The sequence below is a fragment of the Canis lupus genome, chromosome 3, assembly GCF_011100685.1.
Source record: "Canis lupus familiaris isolate Mischka breed German Shepherd chromosome 3, alternate assembly UU_Cfam_GSD_1.0, whole genome shotgun sequence".
Taxonomy (NCBI): domain Eukaryota; kingdom Metazoa; phylum Chordata; class Mammalia; order Carnivora; family Canidae; genus Canis; species Canis lupus.
Window position 1 is genome coordinate 23783970 of NC_049224.1, and position 14278 is coordinate 23798247.

The 14278-nt window shown below is 35.9% G+C and overlaps 1 protein-coding gene across 3 annotated transcripts in view; it reads left to right on the plus strand.

Annotated features, from left to right (window-relative positions):
• Window positions 1–14278, plus strand: part of EDIL3 (EGF like repeats and discoidin domains 3) — a 393208-nt gene that overhangs the window by 249166 nt on the left and 129764 nt on the right. For all 3 annotated transcript variants that reach the window (XM_038532401.1, XM_038532403.1, XM_038532402.1), the window contains one exon: window positions 13155–13336. In XM_038532401.1, coding sequence (XP_038388329.1) covers window positions 13155–13336 — 182 coding nt within the window. The remainder of the gene's footprint in view (window positions 1–13154; window positions 13337–14278) is intronic.

Sequence of the window (14278 nt, forward strand, 5' to 3'; positions counted from 1 at the left end):
AGAGAAAAAAAAAAACAGAAACCGAGTTCAGCTGTTATTAACAACCATTATAATAAAGATGAGTTAAAGAAGTAGTGTTTTATCAAGCTTCCTTCTATACCCTTTTCAACCAGTGGTGAGCCAAGCATTAGACACTACTGAGGGTGATGATTTGAGGAAAAGGAAAACTGCAAAAGAAAAAGAAATAACTCAGTTCTTCAGAGAATTTGAGTGTATATTTGCAAACCTGCTGACTTCTGTGCCTAAATGTAAGCTGCCCTTCTTCATACGGAACAAATAAGCCAAAATGTTTTATGACATTATCTGAAGTTTTTGTTTTTTTTTTTATCATGTGCCTTTGACAACCCTTGTGCAAAGATGTGTATTTCCTGAGTTTATCATACATTTCTTTATTTTTTCTGAAACTGTCTCTTCATTTTACTTTTTTATATGACACTTAATAAGAAACCAGTATTCATACCTGGTTTTCTTATATCCCAAAATCAGATCATGAAAAGAGTTAGCTAGGCGCTAAGGGCATTTCATGATTTTTTTTCCCTAATACATCCCCTTTATGTCCTTGAAAATCCAAAACAATGAATATTAACTTCCTTTTCACGTTGATTGGAAAAATAAGTCATGATGAAACAGAAAAGGTTATGCTGAAGATATGGGAACTGGGTATTATTCAATTTGGGGGGAAATGGTTTGTTACTTTACTCTCAGTTATGGAGTTGAGGAAATGAGATTTCTTTGATTACCGAAACAAAATTGCCACCAGCTAAAACTCCATCTCCATTTAACCTAAAGATAGGATTACTCGGATATTAAATTGGGCAAGAAACTTGATTATTGAGGCGCTTTTCAGAGTTGTAATCTGGTTTATCAAAGTGTTAATATGAGATTTTTCCATAGGAGATCCCCATTTTGTGCCACAATGAAGAAAAGTGCCTGCCAGACACAGACCTATTTTAAAAAAGAGATTATTTAATTAGTTATTTTTATTTCCAGTGAGTCTGGCAATATACTGTGGGGAATCACTTAGTTTTCATTCATTAAAGAAGCTATAGTTTATATTTCCCCCAGGCGGAGATTTATCTGACAATTTGAATGCTTCGATGACAGAAATATCTGATGATGAATATGATATTAAGGAGACGCCAAGTGACATGGCATTTTGAATCATTTTCAGTAACTGCTCATGATTAATAATTGTGCTCATGTATGTATTTTAATTTTTATTAAGGAACATTTTGCATGGGAAATGGGAGTAGATGTTCTACTTTTCTATTCTTTCTTGAATAAGAAGTATATGCATATAAAACCTGGCTGTACCAGTAACATATGTCGAAACCTTGGGTCTCCTGGTAGTCACAGGGGAAGTCAATTTCCCCCCATCCATGACTCGTGACTCTTGCTTTATAACAATAAAATAACGACAACAACTCAGGAGCTACCATTCTCTAAGGGCGTATTGACTGCCGTGTAGTTGACTATGTGCTTACCCTATATTGTTTCCAATTTATGGAACAAACCTAAGGTGTTTTTGTCCTTGTAATACAATTAACTCACAATTTTCATATTTTGCTGTATATCAATATCATCCGCATTTGTTAAAATATAGGTATCTGGGGGCACCTGGGTGGCTCAGTGGTTGAGCTTCTGCCTTTGGGTCAGGTCATGATCCCAGGGTCCTGGGATTGAGTCCTGCATCAGGCTCCCCATGGGGAGCCTGCTTCTCCCTCTGCCTATGTCTCTGCCTCTCAGTGCCTCTCATGAATAAATAAATAAAATCCTAAAAAATATATAGAGAGATATTTGGAACTGCATTTTCCTTCATACCCATAACCAAAATTGCTACAAACAACAGTCTTGATGAACTGCTAAGTCATTCTCCATACATCACAAGTCACCAGCATATTACACTGAATTGTTACCTCAATTATATCCCAGATAAATTAGTAAATTGTATGATCTTATGAAATTTATTTTCATAAGATTTAAATCTATTAATATAAAGCAGGTGTTTCTATTTCCTTCTTAATCTTTGTAGTTTTACCTGAGCGGATAACTTTTGAAAGTATGAATATATTGTGATAACCCCCTACCTGAGCAATTTATGATTCACATAGTCATTTCTCTTTTCTGTAGCTAAAGAGAATTTGGGTAATTAAAGAATACCATTCAACTAATGAAATATTTTCTTGCTAATGAGAGGTGAACTATATATATCGCTATTTTAATACAATTTATCATTCTTACATATTAAAAATAGTAATTATATCCTGCTGTATCCCAAAGACTATTAAGTTACAAAATAACTGTTTTTCCTAACTTTGAAGTATATAATGAAAGTGAAGGATTTCTCAGAAAAGCAGGTTAGTATTTTTCTTATTTGTACAGGCTTTTTAGAAATGATAGTAATGACTTGGCAGTATTTTATATGTGCAATTTGATGGCCCTTATATGATTCCTAGTTAATTTTATATATACTAGGGTGGTGAGCTATGCGATATGATAAGATGGAAGCTTTTGGAGAACCTAGTCTTCTACATAATTTCAAACTTAGAGAAACAATAAATTCTCTTTTAATTAAAAGCTTACGGAGAAGCATGAAAGTGTAGTTTTGATGAATTTTTCAAAAGTACAACTTCCTAATGGGCAGTCATAGGGTTATTTGTAGTTTAAAACCTTAGGTTTGTCATTTATTTTAACGTAGTTTATAGGGAACATATTTATATATTTAATCACTAGTCTGAACTACATAACAATAATGTATTCTGTAGGAACACATCAGAAAATAGCAATTTATCTCATTATGGATATTTTGTTCAACACAGCTAATATTCTGTACTCATTTCAGCAGCTGAAGATTTAAATTCAGACTTAAGATTTTTAAATGCCTCTGCTTCTTTGAAATATATGTATGCATTATGAGGTAGCTCTGATACAAAGTTTAGAAGTTGTTTTTTTCTACAAATATCACTAGCAAAAATGAGCATTTAACCTGAACACTGCATAACATCAGGGCCAACTTTATTATTACATATAATAAATTTTAAAAGAAGCAAATATTAAATTTGCTATTTTAATAGGCTGACCCATATTCATTACATTATAAAACAGATCTAGTATAAATCTCTATTGAATAAGAGATAATATGTGAAAAGCTGACTTAGTTTTTACAGGTTTGTCATAAAATTGTTGCTCTATTAAATTATCCTAGAATGTTCTTACTATAAAAGTCATAAAGCATCCTTTGTTTTAATAGCTTTACATTTGCTCTGTATAAAATTCTATGTTGAATTTTCCCTTTCAGAACTTCTGAGCAATTGCAAACACTACACCAAAGCCTTTGTGATACTTTATTCTCTAGGAACAGTTAATTAGTAAATGTGTATATCAAGAATTCATCTTCTGTCTTTGCTTTCTACTGTAATTTTTAGTTTCCTTTCCCAGCTCCAATACCTCTCTGACTCTTTGGGTATTATATATTTATTTTCTATATGACAAGCATTCCTTTGTAGTTTTAGAAGTGAATGCATAATGCACAAATCTTAGAATTCAAATAAACAAATCACCGACTACACACTTTCTTGGTTCTGCTTTGCTCTCTATCCTCTGTTCCAACTACTTTCCAAAGTGTTCTAGCATTAGGGGGGCTCATTATGACATATCTTGCCATCTGCAATGGCTTCCCATTTAAACTCTTGGATTTCTTTTGACCTATGCAACAATGAGACTTCCTACGTGACTTCAGATGGCATCCAGCATGAAAAAAAAAGCATAACCACATTGCATGGAAAAAATGGCTAGAGAGCTGATAATTGGATTTGGGACTATGATTTATCTCTCAAATAAACATCAGTGGTTGACATGCCAAGAATATTGCTTTGTAACAAAACATCTGAGGCAGTGCCTTGCGGCATTTATCCTGATACACATTCACCAAGAAAATCTTAAAAGAGGTAAATAACTTAAAAGCATAAGGATATGTCTTCTGCATAGCAGTGTTTGAATATTTACATTTGGTATTCAACTCAAGTTTCTTGAAGCAACGGAACCCTACCTTTAGCATTTTACCTTGGCATTTATACCCCTTTTTAGCTCTTTCCTGTGCAGGTGTATGTTTTGTCAGAAGGCAAGAATAGGTATACATCTGCAGGTTTTTGAATTGCAGGCTTTTGACTCTACAGACAAATGTTTCATCAAACCATGTTGTTATCTTTGTAGTTGGTAGAAGATGAATTGTGCAGTTTAAGTGAAAGCCTGAGAACGAGTTACTGAAATCTTGCCTGGCTGCAAAAGTGCATTCAGCAGTTGAAAAGCCCATATGTTTTTCTCATTTGAAAGAATGCGTCTTAAGCAAACTTAAAATACATTCTTCTACTTGCTATAGCAGCATTGTTTACTGCAGTAGGATGATAATCTTCTTAGATTTTGTTGACTTTTGTGAACTATCTCAATAAGAATTTTGGCCTTTGAGTATTAACATCTGTAGGCCCTACCATTTAAGTAACACCATCATCCTGCATCAATATTCTCAAAAATTGACATTCCTATTATAGTTTAGCTTATTCATGGTTTTAATTTTTCCTCAATTCAAAACAATTAATTTAAGCAGATAATATATCATAATTGACTTGAGATAACACAGCGTGGAGAAAAGCATAACCACATTTTGCAAGGAAATAGCTAGATGACTGATAATTGCATTTGTAACTTTACGAATGCCAGTTTTTTATTTCAAACATGGTATTTCCTCTACTTTTAAAAGCTGGTTCTTATATATTTTCAAGCATCCCAGCATACCAAGAAAACCTCACTGATTTTAACACCCACCCCTTATGTGTTGAATCTTTAGAGTGATAATATCTACATTCAGAAAATTAATTCAATTTCAAGAAAGGAAGAGAGGTAATTCCAAAAGGCAATGATTTGTTTTACTTTAATTCAACCCATGACAACTGAGAACTGCCAATTTGTTAGGCACTGTGCTAGGTGCTTTGGAAACATGAATAAAACAAAAGGCATGGCTTCTACCTTTAAGATGTGTATTATCTAAGAGGAAAAAATATGAACAGATGGTTACTGCTTATCATTTTACCTGGAAATCTCTGTGCTTTCCAACATGGAAAATAATGGAATGCAGTTCCCATAGAAGGGGGAAAATTCTTCAGTGGTCACATATCACAGAATCATCTTTACGATTGCGATGCAAAGAAATGACCTTTTCTCTAACGTGCGCAAACATTTTATGTGCCATCCAAATAACCGTAAAAATTTTTGGAAACTATTTTTATGATTTTTTAATTCCTAGTTTTTGTAATCAAGGTTACTGTAGTCACATGTGAAGTTTACACCTTTACACATAGAAGCAGAGTTTAGGTGTGGAGAGAAATAAACATCACCAAATCAAACATCACCAAATGGAATTTCTACTCTAAGGTCTTTTAAGCTGGTTACTCACAGTGGCATGAGCAGAGGCCGACACCTGGGGTCAGGAGAGGGTACTCATGGGAATCTGTAGATGGCTGAGTGGAGGGAAGGCTGTGTTGTGCTTATTCACATTCTCACGCTGTGTCCAGGGAGCTCCTTTGCCAGCTCCCCTGTTGCCTACAGCCAAACCAGTGCATCCAAGCCCTACCCCTGACATCAATCATTCTTCTACTGCCTGTCTTCATTTCCTCTCTTGCCTTCTGAGACCGCTCCTCAACATCAGAAAAAAATGATCACCTGAGAGAAATCACAGCAAATGTGTGTGTGTGTGGGGGGGGGGGGGGGGGGGATTAGGTAAGAAGTCCTACCAGGAAAAAAAAAATCTTCAGAGCTCCTTTTAACCCTCAGGCCACAGTGGGAGGAATAGTGGCCTTGACCTGTCCCTCAACAAGGTCTCAAGACAGCTCTAAAATAAAAGAAACACTAGGAATAAAGGAAAGGCTGTGGTCCAGGGGGCACAGAAGGAGGTTAATGCTTGAATCAGCATTAATTTCTGCAAAATTGGAGGTCATCAGTAATCTATTCGCTGGGGCTTGTGTTCAGCACAATTATCGTGCTATGCTAAGCACAGCAGACAACTCACACTCCTGTGAAAAGATGAGATGCTCTGAGAGAGGACTGGAGATGTTTAAAGGAGATTTGTTTCTAACATGGCTTTAATTTGAGATCCTTTTCATTCTGAAGATGTCTGGATATTGAGATAGTGCAAATGAAAGCAGTGCATTCCTGTTACGGATTCAGCCGTGCATCTCCCTTATTTGAAAGGCTTAATCAGCACACTCAGGAACAAGATGTGAGACATCTTGAGACACTGCTTACTTGTCAGCTGCAAGATCAATAAAATGCAGACGCCATTCTTTGCCACACTCCAGAGAATGAGTTTGCAGAGTGAGAAGGACTTCACTTTGAGACTATTTTATTCACACCGACTTGGCAAAGGCAGGGAAGTTGCTCTGGGGAGGGCACCGGAGGCCTGGCCCGAGCTGGCCCAGCTGTTCTTGCTCAACCTGCCTGGTGACATTTACTCACTTGCTCAGTTAGTCTGAACAGCAGGGCTCAGGTCAGAAGGCATTTGCAGGCCACTCAGGCAATTCAGGCAAAGCGATTATTTTAACTGACTGTGTAAATGATGCCAAAAAGCCTCTGGTAATCGATGTTGATTGGACTCGTTAATTTAGGATTATTGTTAAACCTGACAAAAGTAAGCACAATACTAAAGATGCATGACCATAGATCTAGCAACCAGGAGATGTAGACTACCGCATTCTGCTACCATAATTGGCACTAATCAAATTGCCACTGGGCCCAATTTATGGATAACGGTGGACCAGTTTTAGAAATACCTGGTTGCTGTGCGGCAATTAGTTGAAAATGAAGTAACTCACTTGACTGTCAGTGCAGCTTTTTTCATTAGTAAGGAAGTGTTCTTCTTCACTCAGCATAAAAATAATTTCTAAAGGAGGCCTCTCTTTCTGTGTACTCTTGAGAGAATAGGTGAAGTTATTTTTAATTTCAAATTGGATTGCACAAATAAAATGTTAACAATATTGCCTGTAATTTTTGCTGTTTATCTTTCGTGTTTATATTTTAAAGCTTAGCTCCTTCTGCAGATATTTATTAAGTGTCTGCTAAGATCCAGGCTTACTGCTAGATACCATGAGGGATAGAATCCCTACCTCCAAAAGGGCTCCCTGTTTTGTGGGACAGCAGATGTATATACACAATACATGTGAATGAGCTGTGGGGCAGGGAAGCTCTGGGTATGGCTTGAGCATAGAAGCAGGTTTTCGCTTTTTAATCCTGCCCCTGCAGCCTGATTGACCTGGGGGGAGCCCACTGGGTTCTGCATGGCAACAGCAGGTGGGACGAAAGCAGGTCCTCCCAGGTTCAGTCCAGCAGCAAGAATAACATTTGATAAAATTTTAAGGGAGGGATTTGATTTAACAGTGTTATTTGCGAGACATGGGCAGTCCCAACTAAAGTGTGCACTAGCTATAATGTCCGGCATCTTTGAAGATACTGGATTTCCCCGCTCTACCCTACATTTAATTATTACTAGCTCTGCACAGCTTTACCTTGTAAATATTCTTTGAACTTTTCCTCTTTTTCATCCCCCTTTCAGACCTGCATCATTTTGCACCTACACTATTGTAGTAGCTTGCTATTTGGCCGTAATTTTTCCCCTTTTAAATCTACCCTCTATGGTACAGCAGGAATGATGGATATTAAATGAAAATATGACCATAGTTGGAATCCTTCAGAAACTCCCAGCAAGTTCTCTCAGCAAGCTCTTCAGCAAAATAATCTAGGGTCTCTCTATTTCTTCACTTCATCCCTTGGCCATCCCTGCCCCAACAGCCTTGGTCTAGGGGTACTGCCTCTATTTCTCTAACCATGGCAGGCTGTTTCCTGTCTCTATGTCTTCCCTTCTTCACTACACTAGCCCCAACTCTTTTCCTGAAAATCCTTCCCTGAGCCTCAGGCTGGTTTATGATTCCTTCTTCCTTTGTCCCACTGATTTCTGTGCATCCACCCTCACAGCATCTGCCATATTATTAAAATTTTTTTTTTCGGTGTGTGCCTCTCCCACTGGCCTGAAAACTCCTTGAGGAAACCAGTGCGGTGAACTTAGCACAATACCCCAGCTCCTGCTTCTCACTCCTCCAGAGATTAGATTTAGTGTCACCTCTCAAAAAGGCCCTCTCTGATCACCTGACACACTTTCACTTGTTTCATCCATCTTTTTTTCTTTTCGTTACTTACAGCTCTATGCTATTTCTTGTTTATTCAGGTGTTTGTTTACAGGTTTTCTCCCCACTAATGAACCTGAACTCTCTGAGGGCTGAGGCCTTGAGGCCTTTTCTGCCTTGTTCATCCTTGTATTGCCACTGCCTAGGAAAGTCCCTAGTATATAGTAAGTCTTTAATAACTATGCATTTTTCAAATCCAAATTAAGTGGAAGACTGATGGATGGATGGGCACATAGTGAGAGGTCAATTCGTTGGAGCTGAATTAGCCTATCCCTATTAGATAAGCAGTATATAGGCCAGTAATGATAGCAAGTTCATTTTTTTAACACCTTATGTGACACAGACCACCACAACACCTCAATGTTTACTTCTCTGACTCACTGCCATCAACTGTCACCCATTGTTTTAATATGTCCCCCTTTGGGAAAGCTCTAGTATATCCTGAATGCCACTAGTGACATTCTACATGTTTCCCTCATGTTAATTTCTTATTCTCTCTCCTGGTATGAGTACACAACCCCCATATAAAATTACAGCAGAAGAAAAAAATCCAGGTCAGTTTTTGAAGAATTACTGAGCTCTTCACTCTATCAATTGATATTATTTTATTTGTGAAATGGAGAATTGGCTTCAATCCTGCACTCATCTTTCACCAGTTTAACTTCCCTTCTCACCAGTTTCCACATTGGTGAAATAAGCATGGTTAGTTACCCTTTTTTTCTTCAATCATATTTTGATGATTTGAGAAAGTACATGTAGATGCTCTTTTCAATCTTCAGAATACTCATCTTTTTTTTTTTAAGATTTTATTTATTTATTCGTGAGAGACACAGAGAGTGCTAGAGACATAAGCAGAGGGAGAAGCAGGCTCCTTGCAGGGAGTCCATACAGGACTTGATCCAGGACCCCAGGGTCACGACCTGAGCCAAAGGCAGGCGACTCAACCGCTGAGTCACCCACATGCCCCAGAATGCTCATCTAATATGATGTTCATCAGTTATTATTCCATGTCTGAACCCTATTTGTTGATAGTGATGACAGCATATATCTCCATATTATCTTTCTTTTAAGCATCTTATTGTTCTCTGCTTAAGGTCACTTACTCTTAGGTGTATAATCATTTGCATTCTGAATTGCAGCTCCTTCATTGGTTTTTATAACTGTGGAATTTAATAGGACGTTGGGGAAGTGGATAGCACAGGCAAAAGGAAATTGGATTTTGAACTTTTTATTATGATGACAACCATTTGATTGTGATCCAAATGATTAGTGAAGAAGAGCTGCTGTGGTGACAGCTTTCAGTGTGAAATAAAGTATAAGCTTTGGAATTGCGTATTAGTTTACTGTTCAGAAAAAAATAGCCCCCGATACCAACATGTTTCATATATTATTTAAACTCTTCCTGTGTGCAAACCACCATGAGCACCTAAGGGTGCAGCGCTGTGTAAGACCCAGAGACTACTCCAGAGGAGCTCAAAGTCCAGGAACACCTCAATAGGATGCTCTAAAAAGAAACATGCAAGTGACTGTACAGAACCAAGCTCATTCTTTTTTTTTTTTTTTTAATTTATAGTTACAGAGGAAAAACAATTTTTACCTCATATTACCTCAGCTGGTGAATTAGGGTGTCATCATAATCACTATTTTTTTTTTCAAATTTTAATGTAAATTCTAGTTAGTTAACATACACAGCACTATTGGTTTCAGGAGTAGAATTCTGTGATTCATCACTTACATACAACAGCCAGTGCTCACCATAACAAGAGCCCTCCTGAATGCCCATCACCCATTTTAACCCACCCCCCCACCCACCTACTTCCATCAACCCTTAGTTTGTTTTCTATTGTTAAGAGTCTCTTATGGTTTGCTTACCTCAATCTCTCTCTCTCTCTCTCTTTCACTTCCAATGTGTTCATCTGTTTTGTTTCTTAAGCTCCACGTATGAGTAAAACCATATGGTATTTGTCTTTCTCTGACTGACATATCTCACTTAGCATAATACACTCTAGCTCCATTCATGTCATTGCAAATACAACCCCAATATTTAAAATAAGAAAAACTGAGGCCTACTAGACAGTAAGGAAGTAAGCTGATACTTCACAGATGCATGCTTCATTCAAAAACCCCACACATAATCATGTTTCCCCTGGTAGGCTTTACTGATTGGCAACATAGAGTATGTGAGTGAATGTTGTAAAACCTTATTTTTTAAAAAATGTGGAATTGAATACTGAGAAAAGAAATACTAATATATTTGGCATCACAGAAATAAGATAGCTCATATAAAAATACTTTGTAAGCTGTGAAGCCCTATAAAAATACAACATGTTACTTTATATTTTTTGAATTATGTTTTGTTTGAATGAATGTGTAAGTAAGGGCATAACAAAGATTGGGAGTTGTATGGCAAAGTAAAAAAGATATAGGTATATGTGTATACACACAAACATATTTTTTAATTGTTCATTAGCATTTGACTTATCCGATAAGGCAACAGTCCATGGCCGCTATGTTTGCTGACATGTTACCTAATAAGTGGAGATTGGTAGGTTAAGCATACCAATGGAGTAGATTAACTGAATAGTGTGGCTTGAGGTCTAATTTCTCTCTTTTAAAATGGTTGCAGATTTGAGAATGTCCAGTTCAGCATAAGGTCTTTAGAAGTACACACCTAAATGGTATAGAGTTCTTTCTAAGCCTATCATGTAGTTTAATTAATGCATTAAACTAAATTAAATTAAATTAAATCTGGCTCTCTGGCTCTGCTGCTCTACTGACTGGCCTACAATAAATAGTCTCTGCCTGCTGCATTTTCCCATCCAAACATTGCACAAATCAAGGACAAGGATGCTTGAGACTCCTTTAATGGCAATATTCTTAAAAAGCCAGCCTTCTGTGGTTGTCTAAAATCAAAGTATCATCATGAAAGTCTCAGTGCTTTTATGAAGTCTGTAAAGATCTTGAAGTTTAAATGGAAAGCAAAACAAGAATCCAGAGGCTCAACATCTGAGTTTTTTAAGGTTAATTTTTTCTGAAAGGTAAAAATCAGATTATTACCTATCCTAATACTGCAATTCTTAAAATGAATGGTTTCTTAATTAAATGACTTCAGAGTAATATAGTGCATCTTCCTAAAGGTGAATTTATCAGTAATCAATTACAAAGATGCAATTTTTGCTGTACTAATGCCATCTTTACTAATAAAGTCTGATTAAGATGATTACTTATCCACATAATTCCATCCATTTTATAAAAAGTGTTTTAAGATTTTAAAGCCTTGGAGAAATATTAGTAGTTAATGTGATTAGAACTACTTATTCTCTGAGGATGAAATAGAAAAGAGAAACATGTTTGTGCTTAATAAAAGAATGATTACCAATGAGAAACATCTTTGTAACTTTTTAAAATATTTTAATCCAACTGCAAAATTCTTTCTTTCATATTTCCATCCTCAATCTAAGTGTAAACATTTAATGCTGACAAATATTGGGCTTCAGTATTAATTAAAATCCAAAATATGGGGATCCCTGGGTGGCTCAGCGGTTTAGCACCTGCCTTTGGCCCAGGGTGTGATCCTGGAGTCCCGGGATCGGGTCCGCATCAGGCTTCCTGCATGGAGCCTGCTTCTCCCTCTGCCTGTGTCTCTGCCTCTCTCTCTGTATGTTTCTCTTATTAATAAATAAATAAAATCTTAAAAAAAAATCCAAAATATGCTTGGTGACAATCACTGACCAAGTTGACTTATATATACTGATAATTAATAAATGCAGTGTGCTCCTTTCATATTTTTAGGTATTCTGACAAATTACTATACCATATTTTATAACAAGATTGTCATATTATACAAATTTAATTTGACAAAAAGTTGAGTATTAAATTTATAACTGAAATTAAGAAAACTAGGTATTAATTTTCATTTTATCATGTTTCTTATTCTGAATTTTCAAAACTGAATTTAAAAAAATGTAGTTTGTGGTGAACTTTTATGAAATAAGACATTCAGATATATATAAAAATATATGTACTTTTTAGATGCATTTGCCTCCGTTTCTAATTTTAAAATCTAAATGCACTTGATATCTGAGAACACATTTGAATTATATTATGCCTTGATGTTAGAATTTTACAATTTTATTAAGGAATTTTTCATAAGTGTCCAAGTTGCAAATGTCAAGAAAAATTTTAAAAAAGAATTAAAATGTAAGCGCAAAATACCTATCTGTATAGTTCAAAATTTTGAATTTAAAATATTAAAATATAAATATTTTATTATCTTGATTTACTTATCAGTGTACATAAGTTATGTATAATGTCAGAGTTTACCTCCTTACTTTATTAAAATAATTTGTCTACATGTTTTCTATTACTTATAGCATTACAAGTTATTATTATCAAATGTTGACAGATTTACACATTGCCTTTTTTGTTGGAAGTATACCTGATGAGGTTTATAAAAATTTAAGTTAAAAAAATTTATAGTAATGAGAAATGCTAAGTCAGTATGAAAATGATTTTGACACAAAACTCAGATATAGACTAGTCAAGAAATCATAGATCAAGGATATTTATTGAGGGCTTAAAATTTAAAAGGTATGCTAATTTCTGAAAATATAAAATATGAGATAGTCCCTCTAAGGGCATTACACTTTTGTTGATATGATCAACAGCCAAGGGATGACAGTGCATAATGCACAATTATAATGCAGAAGGACAGTATCCATTAGGTGCCACCCTCAACGCAGAAGAAAGAATTATTTTCTTCATGTAGAGATCAATGACAGATCTGCAAAGAAAGTGGAGCTCAAAAGGCATGATGATGATACAAATTAAGTTTATTTTTAAGATATCTCCTATCAAATCTAAAAGCCGCATTTCAGGAGTGAATTATTTCTGATACATTCACATTTTTCCCTCATTTGTTCCCAGAATGCTCGGGCCCATTGGGAATTGAAGGTGGAATAATATCAAATCAGCAAATCACGGCTTCCTCTACCCACCGAGCTCTTTTTGGACTCCAGAAATGGTATCCCTACTATGCACGTCTCAATAAGAAGGGGCTTATAAATGCATGGACAGCTGCAGAAAATGACAGATGGCCATGGATTCAGGTAACACATGGGATGGGACAAGGGGACTACCAAGGAATGACCAGAATCATTTCAGAAAGAATACAAGTCAGAATCCAAAGGGTGACTTTTCTTCATGGTCACGAAGGACAGAATGATTTTGTTGAGTCCAAATTGGGTATAAAATCTGAAACCGTGGGATATATGTACATTGACTGAAAAAGTATGTTAAGAGGGTTAAAAATGTTGAAATTCTTGGACTGTAAATATTACTCTTTTAAGGTACACATCAAAGAAGGAGGTTTTTACATATGCCATATGTTCATTAGTGTTAACATTCAGCAGCAACTTTTGACACTTGAGGAAAATAAAAATTACATCTTTTCTTTCTCTGTCACTGGATTGGTTTCATATGCACGCAAAGAATGTAAATTATACAGTAGGTTATGAGAATACCTCAAATGTCCTCAGCACCTTCTTTCAATAATTGTTTCAATTCATACTGTTTTGTTTATTATCATTAGCCAGCTTTTTTTTTTCAAAGAGAAAAAAAAAACATGATATACTAAGATAGTGATTTCCCTAAAACGGATGGATAGCAGTAATACTAGAAACTTCTATTTTATCCAGTTCAACACTTCCACTTAGCTGAAGTGAGATAGTAAACTACATATTAGGAGGACAGAAAAGGCGATTAAACCATGATTTCTGTGAAAGATGATACCCCTGTTAGGAAGAGCACGTTAATAACATCTAACAAGTCACTGATGTGTGGTAAAGAGAAGGAAAACCCAGTTTACGATGGGTTTAGTGGAAAACATAATTAATTATCATGAAAAAGCCTTATGGGAGAATAGCTTTTTAGGTAGGCCTTAGAAAATGGCTTTTAATAGAGACTAAAAGTCTATGGAACAGCGTGATCAAAGATGCTAGGTGAGAATCTGGGGAACACCATATAGAAAATCATGACTTGTATACATGTTT